At 33.3% G+C, this 13,006-nt stretch overlaps 1 protein-coding gene across 1 annotated transcript in view; it reads left to right on the top strand.

Annotated features, from left to right (window-relative positions):
• The window catches only part of LOC124352703 (nuclear pore complex protein Nup155), a 64,058-nt gene that overhangs the window by 48,792 nt on the left and 2,260 nt on the right, over positions 1 to 13,006 (top strand). Inside the window, exons 21-27 of the mRNA XM_046802315.1 lie at positions 851 to 998; positions 1,111 to 1,203; positions 2,549 to 2,669; positions 3,213 to 3,323; positions 5,383 to 5,503; positions 5,909 to 6,031; positions 8,637 to 8,770. Coding sequence (XP_046658271.1) covers positions 851 to 998; positions 1,111 to 1,203; positions 2,549 to 2,669; positions 3,213 to 3,323; positions 5,383 to 5,503; positions 5,909 to 6,031; positions 8,637 to 8,763 — 844 coding nt within the window. The 3' untranslated portion in view covers positions 8,764 to 8,770. The remainder of the gene's footprint in view (positions 1 to 850; positions 999 to 1,110; positions 1,204 to 2,548; positions 2,670 to 3,212; positions 3,324 to 5,382; positions 5,504 to 5,908; positions 6,032 to 8,636; positions 8,771 to 13,006) is intronic.

Genomic DNA, 13,006 nt, shown 5'->3' with positions numbered 1-13,006 from the left:
ATTGCATAGAAACGCTTGAAAACCTTTTGCCATACAATTCAATTTTAACAATATTTACAAATTTAAATAACGTCAAAAAATAAAAATTAACTTTGAAAACAAAGACATTTCCTGGTATTGAAGGGCTTATACAAAATTACACTTGAACGATAAATTTTCTTTTGAAATATCAGTATGTTAAAGTTTGGAAAATTATAATATATATATATTTATACTCTGTTTTGCCATAATATTACAGGATTTCTAGTGGTGAAAGTACCTCCAAACAGGCACTGCCTTGGAGTACTCTAGTTCCAAATAAATAATAATGAATATCCAATATATTTTGTACAATACATGACCCAACATTCTGATTTAATTTTGTTATATTTAAATGTGTCAATCCATGAATTTCACAGTAATATCGTACTTTATATTTGTTGTGCATGTATGAATGTGAAGAGTGTATGTACTTTTATTCATGTTGGAATGAATGCGTTAAGTTTTAAGGATGTAAAGTTAGGCTTGGCACTTAGTTTAAGATACTTTTAGATTTCAATTATTGTGGTAATGGCAAATGTATTTTGTTACCTAAGTATATTATTATGGTTTTTATTATCCTGTATTTGTACAAAGAACTATGTAATGTATGTATTTATTTGGAAATAAATTATTATTATTATTATGTTAATAGTTTCAGTCAATTGATTTCAGAGCCATTGTTATGAGATTGTATGGCTGGTTTACACAACTAAGTAAAACAACAAATATACCAATATCACACCCCTCTGGTCTATTTGCATGAGCACACTTTCTCTAGTGTGCTGAATCTGATGGTCACAATTATATTGGGTGATCTTTGTGTTGACAGTGAAAACCTGACGCTTGAGCAGCGCATCACATATCTGGCAAAGGCAGTATTGTGCATGCGCAGTGATCAAGTGGGCTGTGCTCCCCACCTTGGAGTCTTTCTACATGAGCTGGAGGACTACCTGGAAGTAGCAAATGTCCAGAAAAAGGTATTTTTATGTTACCTGATTTTAATAACTTACAGTACAAATACATATATTGAATAGTTTATTATAATTACTGTGATATGGCGTAACTTAATAATTGATTATTCTTTTACAGGTGTTGGATGCCCTAAGCAGTTCTCTTAGTATGCACAGGCAAGCAGACGACGCAATCAGAAGACTCAACTCTTGTCTGCTAACTATAACAGAGGTACACCTAAATAAATTTTTGTATTCTTGTTTTTTGTTTTAACAAACCATACTGTCTTTTCTATTGTTGTACGTGTAAATATTTCAAAATTAGGATATTATTTATTCGTTATTTGTTCAGAGAGAAGTATATTGAATTGCATCATAAACTTACTTATTGTACTTAAATGATTTAAAAAACATAACATTATTAATTAAATATACTGTGTCTATTTAAATACACATTTTTGTTCTTTACGATAGTTTTCAATTATTGTTATTTATTATTGTGAATCCTGCAAAGTTGGAACTAATGAGGATATTTTATTACTAGTATGATTATTGTGTATACTGAACTGAAGATACTTATCATAACAGTACATTTTGCTACCTAAGTTAGTGAATAAGTTTACTAATATTTTAATGTAAGTTCAAAGGACAAGTATTGATGTTGGGCGTAGGAACATAATTTATAGTTTCTAGCCATATCACCATAAGGAAAAATGTTTACTTTGATTTGTGTACAGTTATGGAATTAATTAATATCTAAATTCATTGGAGTTAGTTGTAACAGTACAATATTTGAGGAATATAAAGAAAAATTTTTGTATATGTATAAAATAACAAAACCGTCTAACATTAGTCATAAATAAATAATTTGTTATTTCTCGTCTAGTTATTGTACATAATTTAATAAACTTCCAGGAACTCACAAGAACTTCAAGGAATCACTTGATTATCAAAGTCATAGGTTTGACTTTCAAAATGATTCTCCATGTCAAGAAGTAGATGAAAGTCACTTGGCGTGAGATCTGAAGAATATGGAAAGTGATTTAAAACACATAGTTTTTTTCTAACGCTTCATTGTTGCCAGGAGTAGCATTGATCGGGCATTGTCATGAACAAAAAACTTAATAAAGTTCTCATTATTTGTTCTGGATAGCCTTTGATAACTATCAAATTATTAGTTGCCTGATAAAAATCATCACTTGCCAGCAGTGAGATCAAGTTGGTGGGATGTTGTTAGCCAGCCACTTTGCTATTGTCTTGGAACACTTTCATCATAAAGCAAGATTATTTTACTCACCGTTTCTGGTACCACTACACACCACAATCTCCAAAATACAATGTGAGGGCTACTTAGATTTTGATACACCTCGTATTTCCTTACCTAGGAAATATATGTTGGAACAAGATTACAATTTAAAAATAACTGTGTCATTAACCCTGCTTATACTTAAGTCACAATGATGTAGTTGTACTCTTGCTGTTATCATAGCATATAGAACGTAAAAAATATTTGATAAATTGCTGAAGAAAGTCCTCTGTCAACAACTTTTTACATGATATTTGCTTTTATGATTCAGCTGTATGCCGACTTTGCTGAGCCATACAATCTGTGGGAGTGTAAACTGGCCATCATAGATGTGTCGGGACATGACGACCTGGATCTCATACAAAGGATATGGGACAACATAATACAAGATGGTATGTACAATAACTTTGGAGCTGGCAGTTAAAAATCCTGTAGTGGCAGGCTATTTGTGCTCCATTTACAAGCATTTATTCTAAGTTATCTCTTCACTTCAAATGCTGTGTTTTTATAATGATGTTACATGTTGTTTTATTTGGTAATATTTTTAGAATAATATAACATATTAATAAATAAAAGTCATTGATTTAAATATTTTTACATTAGGTAAAACTTGAAATAAAAAATAAATTGACCAAAAAGCAATTTAATATAAAATTGAAATTTGATAATTCAAAAAAGCTAAAAGATAGAAAAAAGTATCTAGTTTCAGAAAATTTATTGTTGTATGGATTTATAGTAAAAACAAGGTATTATCAGTTAATTTTTATACAGACTACTCACATGTTTCTCTAAAATGGTTTCATGTTTCTTAATGCTGTTGTTTTGATGCACATAAATCTTTTAGGAATTGTATTCATTCATATTATTACGTAAGACAAACATTTAAATATAGTTTAATTTGACGCTAATGGTACTACAACTGTTGATATGCACAGAGTTGAGGAAAAGTACCAGCCTGGCACCTGAGGACAAGGTGGGGGTGGTGTTGGCCAAGGTCAAGGAGTTGGGCACCCAGTATCTGGTCAGTTCCCGATGCTTTCCTGTTGGTAAGTATTTCATTGTTTCAATTAGTGTAAGGATTACTAATCTGATCAAAAATATATTGTTATACCCAGAGCTCAATTTCTAGAACTAGGAGGAGTGGAACTGTAACTTTCTGGGAGTGTTGTGGGTGTAGAATACCTCACACAAAAAGTTCCAGGCGACCTTCAATGGACATTTCTGAAAATACGAGGTTTTAAAAATATGGTTTTATGCGCTTCTGAGGAGCATTAGAAAGTTTTCTGCCCAAACCAAAAATCCTTATTTTGTTAGAGAAAGGAACTTGTTTCTGGTGTTCTGCCATAAATTGAGCACTGGTTATATTATAATCCTGAATTAAAATGTACTCAATTCCAATATTGAAGTGACTTTATTTTTGGTGCATAGGCTCTTGTTGGTGGTATGCTTACAATCGTGACAAGGATTACATGTATAACAAATTATAATTTGACTAAATGCGTGTCATTCAATGCTTACCTTTGTAACAATAGTTGAACTCAGGTATGATCCGAAAGACCCTTAATCTTGAACTTTTAGATAAAAGTTGGAGGTATTTTCTCCATCATTGTTTGTTTCTAGTTGTTAAAAATCAAAATTTAAATTCGATACAGCAACAAACTTTATTACGCTTTTTGATCAAGCAAATTATGAGTAAAATATATGAAGTTATAGGCATTTTTAAGATAAAAATAGGAAACAAACTTCCATTTGTAAAGCCGTTTACTCCTTAAATCAGTTGCAACAAAACATCTCTTATGTTTATGCCTTGTTCAGAATTTGTCGTCCAATTTATATTTTTAACTGGTAGAGATACTGAGCAATTTCAATCATAGTTTACCTTTGTTTGAGTTTTAATTACAAACTATAAATTTATTTCTAATTAAAATTTTGATATTTAATATCTAGAAAATGAATAACCAGGTTTGTGCCAAAATGTCTAGTTTTTTACCCAATGATTTGTACATAGTGGAGAGGCATTTGAAGATTTGTGTTGGAAAGTTTTAGGAGATACTATTTCAAAGGATTGAATACCCCATAAATTAGTTCCTATTGACCTAGAAGTAGTCCACAAGTTTTCTTTATTTATATGCTATTATTAGTGGGTGTGGAGAAAAGAGGTGTAGACATTTTGACCAGCACATTTATTAAAAAGTTAATTTGAAGTCCTTCAACAGACAGTCTCAAAACTGTTTCCTTTGATCTTTTTAACTTTGTTAGATTTTTAAAAAAGTTATCTGAGAACAGAGGCAACTAAATCAGTGATGGGTGGAAGCTTAATCTCGAATTTGCAGAGTTTCACTGTGTCATAAATTATCGGCTGACAAACAGTACGTAAATTACTAGTCGTAAAAACGTGTTTTCATCATACCGTGTTGGAAGATCTGTAAATAGATAACACTATCAATAAATTATAGTTATTTTTGTAGTTTTACAAATATTTCCTGTATAAATTATATTACGTTTATATTTTGATATCTTTTTTGTCATGACTAGGTATCCTGGTTTGAAATTTTTCAAGCATTTTAAGTTTAAAATATGATTATTAAGTGAAACAAATTTATGCCCATATTTTTTGCAGATTAAATGCATATATTCTGGAAGCTCATATTATAATATATCAAATTACCATACTTAATCTATCAAGTTAAAGTAGAAGGTAGAGGATACGACTTGTTCTTAAAATTTAGCTATTTATTTGAACCTCTGCAACTCACTTTACAACAGAGTGTTATTTTAAAATTACTTTTTGTATTATCAGACAGTCTCCAAAGTTTTAAAAGTAACAGAAATTGGATTAGTGAAGATTTTGTTTAAATCATACTTAGGTTAAATAAAGCTCTTAGGATTCATAATTCAAGAATCGTGAATCGATTTTTTAAGATTTGGATTCGAGATTTGAAACTTCTGGATTTCCTTATCATTACAACTTAAAAAAGATGAAAATTTGCCTCCACATCTTTACTGTCTCAATTGCTAACACATAAACTATAATTTCAAAAGAATGTATCAGTAAGATGTATTGAGATGGTAGCGTCTCTCTGCAATAATGCTTGATTTGTGTAGCATACTTGATGTGGCAGTTGGAGCAACTGTCTTGTCTGGAGAATGCAAGCCGTAGCAACGTGTTCAACACTTTCTACAGCATTGGCATCACTTTTCCACAAACAGTTGATATCTACAAAAAGTGAGTCTCGTATGATTGACATTCATAGTTGTTTATTTTTCTGTATAAGTGTGTATTTTTGTATTTTAACAGATTTTTTTATCTTTATACTCTGTGTGTGATGTGTAATGCTTAATAGTGATTTGTATAAACCTTTTATGATTTGGAACTACTGGTTATTAGTATGGTTTACTAATTAATACTCCAGTGTAAGTGACCAATGAAACCAAGAGATTTACAGTCTACTTAGAATCCAAACCATATGGTTATTTGTTAAACTCTGATTGTATAAACTAATTTTTAATTGGACAGGTGGTGCTGTCTTATAGTTAAATCACTGTTCATTAATATATATGAGTAATATACACTCTAACTGAATTGTACCAATAGCAGTTAACTAAAATTTACTTGTGTTTTATGTTTTAGAATGTACATAATGAATGACCGCTGTTGGGCCAGTCATGGGAACGAGTTCTATCTGATAGAAGTCATCGCCAGCCTGGCAGAAACATTAATCAACAATCCTAAACTGGTGAAATCTAGTGAGAAGTAAGACTCAAACTCTGTACAGTAGATACATGTAGTTGGGACAGTCTTAGAGTATTCGTCATTCATATAAAATATGAAAATATTCATATATTTTTAGTATTATATTCTATGAATTGGAACTTGTCCGTCTTAAATTCAAATCTATATATATAAAAATGAAACTGTTCGTGTGTAACAGCATCACTCACAAACGGCTGGACGGATTCGCCTAATTTTTTTTAAAATTTGTTCGTCTTGATCTGTAGAAGGTTATAGGATACTTTTTATCCCTTTCCCGATTCAGGATTCCGCCCCACTGGTTACAGAAATACCCGTAAGAAATGCATTGCAGCAAACATATGTTATTAAGTGAAAGAGTCTTTTCAAATTTTTAATCAGCTGTTCTTTGTAAACATATATAATGCGACAAAAAATATATTTATATATAAATTTCTTTACACTTATAGTTTTAAAGCATAGAGTAAGCTTAAGAGAAACGACAAATTTTGTTTAAACTGTTTCTGCAATCATAATATATAAAAATGAATGTTTGTGTGTTTGTCCTTTATAGACTCAGAAACTATTGGACCGATCACTATGAAAATTTGTATTTTTCTATGTAGAAGGTTTATACGCAATTAATAATATCCTGCACAAAGCAAAGTGGGCGCTCATGACGTCCAGGAGACTTGCAGGAATCTCATGGGGCGTAAAACCCCATATAGCACTATGGCTTTACAAAGCAGTTGTAAGGCCTCAAATCACTTATGGTTCATTAGTCTGGTGGACAAAGGTGAATCAGGTAACTGCCAAAGCCAAGCTTGAAAGCTTACAAAGGCTTGGCACAATCTTTGTAACCGGAGCATTCAGGAGCAGTCCCTCAGCGACCCTCGAGGTGGCTTTAGGACTTCTACCTCTTGATGTTCATATAAAAGCTGAAGCGCGTAAGTCAGCTTATCGGCTGATGGTTGCTGGCTTGTGGAGGAATGGCGCGTCTAACGCGAGCCATGGCGCCATCACTGAAGCTGTAAACCCAAGCGCTATTCTCGAAATGGTCTCCGACACAATGAGAACGGAGTTCGTATTCAATAAGCCATTCTCTGTTGACTTCTACTCCAGAGATGAGTGGAAATCGCAAGATAACATCCCAACAATAAGAAAGAGCTTTGTCTGGTACACGGATGGCTCGCTTATTAAGGGTAGAACTGGATATGGAGTGTTTAGTCAATCCCCTAGAACTGCCCTTAGCGGCAGTTTGGGTCGGAACTGCTCCATATTTCACGCCGAAATCTATGGTATCCTAGCCTGTGCCAACCTAGGCCTCACCAGAAGGTACCAGGAAATGAACATCTGTATAATGTCAGACAGTCAGGCAGCTCTTAAAGCTCTTGACTCCAACAGCATTTCATCCAAGCTTGTGTGGGAGTGCTTTAACACTCTCTGCAAGCTTGGATCACGCAACTGTGTGCGTCTTGGTTGGGTACCGGGCCACACAGGCATAGGTGGCAACGAATGCGCCGACAGGCTTGCCAAAAGCGGAGCAAGCATGCCATACACCGGTCCAGAACCGAGTTGTGGTATAAGCAAGTCAGCCGCTTATCAAAGTGTAAACAAATGGTCCAGGAAGACACACCGCTTGCGGTGGCAGAGTCACCAAGGACAAGCACTCGGCAAAAGACTGCTTGCCGATTCTAGCTCCGGATTCACCAGATGGCTGATGGGGCTGGGGAGGGATCGGGTTAAGCAAGTGATTGCCTTGATCACTGGACACGGCCACTTCAGGAAACACCTAAACACTCTAGGTTTACGAAATGAGGACTCGGAGTGTAGACTCTGCAATAAGTCTGAAGAGACTGCAAAACACATAATACTGGACTGTGAGAGACTGGGAGCAAGGAGAAGGGCTCTTTTCGGTGATAAACAACCAGGCGACGAACCAGATGCTAGTATCGGGGAAAAGCTTCTTAGCCTAATTAAGGGCACGAAGATAGGCTTACCCCTCTAACATCAAAGGGGCACACAATAAGCTCAGGTTGACGTGTGAGGATCTAGGAATCCACCCCAATATCCCAAAGGAAAAAAAAAAAAAAAAAAAAAAAAAACCACCAGGCTGTACTGCAAGATATAAAAGTTATCAAAGCGCCTGCACATTATAAACTGCAATTACAACACAGTAGTTACGTATATTAAAATATCCAAACACTATTTGAAGGCAAAGAAATATACGGGCAAAGCTTAAGAGACGCGTGCGAAGCCGCGGGAAACAGCTAGTGAGGTATAAAATGAAACTGATGATCTATCAAGTCCACAAATAAAATTTTTGTTCATAAATTATTCTTTCTCAAGGTTAACTACTAAAGAGGTATCTAATTTCAGTTATAAATTTTACACTTAGCAAATCTAATGAATTCTAGTGAATTCTAGAATTGCTAGTTAAATTCTGCAAAGAGAATTTAACTAGCAAAACTATAGAAAATGATTTGGCATCCAGTGATGTAGAGTAGTAGATGAATTTTTCATAGGAAACATTCCAAGAATTTAGGTGCTTTTTGCATGCACATGTTTTATTGTATCTTATTTAGCAATATCACAATTGCTACAGATCTATTATCCTGTCTGTCCACAGACAAGTTGTTGCTGTCAGCTTACAAGAGCTGATCACCAGCTGTCTGACTACAGTGTACAGTAGACCCAACACCAGTGAACTGGACACTCGACTTAACAACGCTTTCACTCAGCTCAGTAAACTATGACCACCAGGTAGGCAAGATAAGTTATTTCCTTCTTGTAGTAACCTGTTAAGTGTTACTTTTACATTTTATTTTAACCTGAATGTTGGTGGTTGAAATTTTGTATTGGAACTCTACCTTTCAGTAGAACTGTAGATTAGACTATCAAAATTGTGGTTTCAGTTCTTGATTCTGAATTTGATAATGATTCCTATGATTTGTAACTAAGAATACAGCTCATTCTAAAAAGAAATCTTCATTTTAAACATGTGTCTAGAATTAAGATTAGGTTGATTCTAAACCATTACCTCTTTAAGTGTAATCCAACTGTACAATAACCAACAAAAAACAAAGGCAAAGATTTCACAATTGGGTACAGTAAAAACCAATGTGTCACTTATCTGGGAAAATCAAATCAAAATCTTGTATTGTCATCCGACAATATAAATACCATTGACCAAAGTCAAATCAATATTATTTGTCTATTAAAATAGTTAACATAAGGATTGAATTCTAAAAAGCACCTGCTAACAGTGTAAACAATATTAAAAATTAGATATGATATTTATTTATTAGATATGATATTAAAGATACCACTGTCTAACATACTACAGATCTTATCGATTTCTTGAGAAATCAAGGCAAGAATCAATCATTAGTGCAAGGAAATTTTTGCAATGGTATGAATCAATTTTGTCCTCGCTTACAAGTAATATGGAAGCATTTTCATCAGAATTCCTCAACCGAAAGTTAATGAGCACAGTTTTATTTGTGTTCACTAACAAATTATTGTCTGCCAACCATTGCAACAGGGATCCAGTCTGTAGGAACACATCAATCTCAAGACCATTAAGAGAATTGATTGCTAACACTTAACAAAGTGTCATCAGCAACAAACAAGCATAAATCAGCACACCTCTAAAAACATCAATCAAATACAGCAAGAAGAGAATCGGTCCACGATCCTTGGGTGAACTCAAGAGCTTACAACAATTTTCTGTGATTCCTGCTGAGGAATACAGCTCCTGTTATCTACATAAGAAAGTTGAATGGTTTGTGTTCTGCCTATAGGAAAAGTGGAAATCTAATGAAAGGCTTTGTCTCTTCCAATTCCAAAATGGTCAAGCTTGTTTAAGAGCAGCCTATGGCTCACCATATCAAAGGCCTTGCTTAAATCTAAAAATATACCAAAAACATGTTTTTGACCATCTAGAGCTTTTGAAACATTCAAAATTAAATTAAACATAGCATCCTCGGTTGAAGTGTCTTTACGGAAACTAAGCTGCTTAACACAAAGAGCATCATTTAACATTAAAATTTAACATAAGCAACTAAAGAATAGCTTTTTAAAAATTATCAAAAGTATTGATGTTATGGAAATAGGACGGTACTGAAGGAGCCAGCCAGCGAGAACCATGGCTAGCGCATGCACACAAGCAACTGTTCCCTCTCCACTGCACACTATAGTAAGTGATAGTGTGATCACGAATCTAAAAGATTATCATGTATTTGTATTTGACTCCTCTATCTCCAACCATTTCGCACAGGAGGTAGTCGTCTTGGGGTGTACCCGTTGGTAGAGAGGCCCAAGCTTGTTAATAAAAGAACATTTCTACCCCAAAACATTTTTAAAACAATTTCAATTCACTAAATGACATGTTTACATCTTTTCATAAGTGTCTCTTTTGAAGATGCACAAAAGTTCTTGGATCACTCGTGGAATTCTTGTGTCGAGGCGGTGTTATGTTTTAGTTACCCTAGTTGTTCAGTTCATGACCATTTCAAATGATGTGAATCAAGTACATCGTGGAATCGCTTTATCATTGGGTTTGGTGAGGTCTAGGAGATTGATCTTAAAATTGCCAATTAATAAGAATTTATGATGCTGAAGAGAATTTAGAAGTAAATTTTGTTTATCTAGGAATATGCTAAAACACCCACTTGGAGAATTATACAGTCCAATAACAACAAAAGTGTCAGATAAATTTAGAGAAAAACTGACACCCTTGTCTTCAAAGTCAATTTCCGAACTGTGCCATTGACATTTGGCTATTCTCACCTGAAAGGAAGCCAACAACTATAATCTTAGTTTTTGTTATTTTTTCCAGTAAGGTTTTTAACTGGTCAATTATACCCTTGTTATTTTTTTCCAGAGTATACATCATTCGTGTCCCCAAATACAATTAGTAAACTATTAATGTCTCAAAAAATATTCCACATGTTAATAACCTGTTTAAGTTACATAATACCTAAAAAAACTATTTTAAATGTTAACAGTTCAATTTTACAATCTGTTATATAATAAAATATCCCTTTGAGTGCCACCCGAAGTGATGGAGGTCATGCAGCCAGTGCCAATCGTTTGTGACAGGCCATTCCCCTCAGTGCCAAGCTCTATTTTTATGTTACTGTAGTATTTTACTAAAAAATTAACGCCTTCCTTAAAGATTAACATAATGGGACACTTTTTGCTTTATTATTTAGGGCAAGATAAAGGCTAAAAATTGGTATATATATATATATATATATATATATATATATATATTTTGACCAAATATTAAAAAACAATTTTTATATATGTGTAAACAAAAATACAGAAAAAAAACACATTTTTTTGTTTAAGATACAAAAAGTATTTATTTATTTTTGTTTTATGAGTTTTATGTGCCAATTTTATGTTCCCTATGTTAGTTGGAATACATGTACCAAGTTTCATAAAAATACATTTATATATAACTGAGTTTTGAATTTTTTTTATATATTGCTGTAAAATGCTGAAAACGCACGCTTACTCTTGTTCATGTAAAATATATTTTACTAGTTTTAAGAAATTAAATAAAGGTAGATTATACAACTGTTGTTTATTTATTAATAACATACCTAAATTAATTACTTGGGGCTTATTTCATTAGGCCTATTATACTAAATCCTTCAGATGAAATAACTGAGTGAGCGTTTGTATCATAAGAATGAATTAATGTATTTTCGCGGTCAGATTCCGTTATATGCCCCAAACGCTTAAACTTTTTCAATGAACTTAGAACGTTATAAAACGATGTAGTTGAGTAACAGAACTAACATTGCATCAATCAACAAGCATTTCCAGGTATTGCGATCGGTATTGTTGTCGCTGTTATCTTATCTTTCTCGAGAATCCCGATTACGGCAGGCCGCGCGGCACCAATTGTATTGGCTAGTAACCAATTGTAATTCATTATAATCATCCGTAAATGAAAAATTAGCGTTGGGGGCATAATGTTAGTTCTGTTACTCAACTACATTGTGTTATAACGTTCTAAGTTCATTGAATAAAGTTTAAGCGTTGGGGTAAAGTTTAAGTAACGGAATCTGACCTATTTTCGCTTAAGAGCGATCTGTTCCTTTTACTCATTTCGGCAAAAAAATACCTTATTTAATAATGAAATTGAACTGAAGTAATAAAAGTAGGAAACTTTTAAAACATTCACCAAAATGTCAACACAGCCACACTAGACAGCTAGCAAAAACAACTGAACGTAAACAAAACGACTGCAGCGTGACAACAGACGGTTCGCAAAACAGCCTTCTAGATATCAGCTACATAAAAATGTTGTATACTATATATACAAACTATCACTACGTGAATTATGTTGTACATTTCTTGGGCTTTAATTTGATACGATTTACAATATCATACGTCAATATTTAGCAACAGGATGACCAATATTGGAAAGGCCGATCTAGTCGGCCCTTGGCAATTTTCGTCAATACGATCGGGCCGATTACATCGGCCCTTGGCACTCAAAGGGATATGAATGACAGAATTAATAGAAATATTAATTCTAAAATTGGGATTGAAACTTGAAAACTAGTATGTCGTAAACAGCCAGCAAATGTAGTACTCATCTGGAACATAGGCTTCTTTTGATTTTTTTGTCTTTCTAACGTATTTTTTATGTTGTAAATACTTAATCTATTACAGAATGAAAACATAAATAGTTTATTGAGATTTTCCAAACTTTTTGTTGTTGATTATATTTATAATTTTCTAATAAAATACTCTGAGATTTAAGTGAAAAGAGCTGCGGTACAGAATATTGTCATCCCGGTGAGGTTCGAGACCTGTATTAAGTTATTGAGTATTGCAATCAACCTGTTCATAATTATAATTTAATTTTATTTGACTAGAATTGCATTTAAAACTAAAATGTAAAGTTCACATCTCAATAACTGGTAATATTATATTAAAGATCTATTGTTATTTGTTTTGTTGCAAAATTTTAGGAAA

The sequence above is a fragment of the Homalodisca vitripennis genome, chromosome 1, assembly GCF_021130785.1.
Source record: "Homalodisca vitripennis isolate AUS2020 chromosome 1, UT_GWSS_2.1, whole genome shotgun sequence".
In the NCBI taxonomy this organism is placed as follows: domain Eukaryota; kingdom Metazoa; phylum Arthropoda; class Insecta; order Hemiptera; family Cicadellidae; genus Homalodisca; species Homalodisca vitripennis.
The sequence above is the reverse complement of the archived record's forward strand: the minus strand, read 5'-3'. Positions and strand labels throughout refer to the sequence as shown.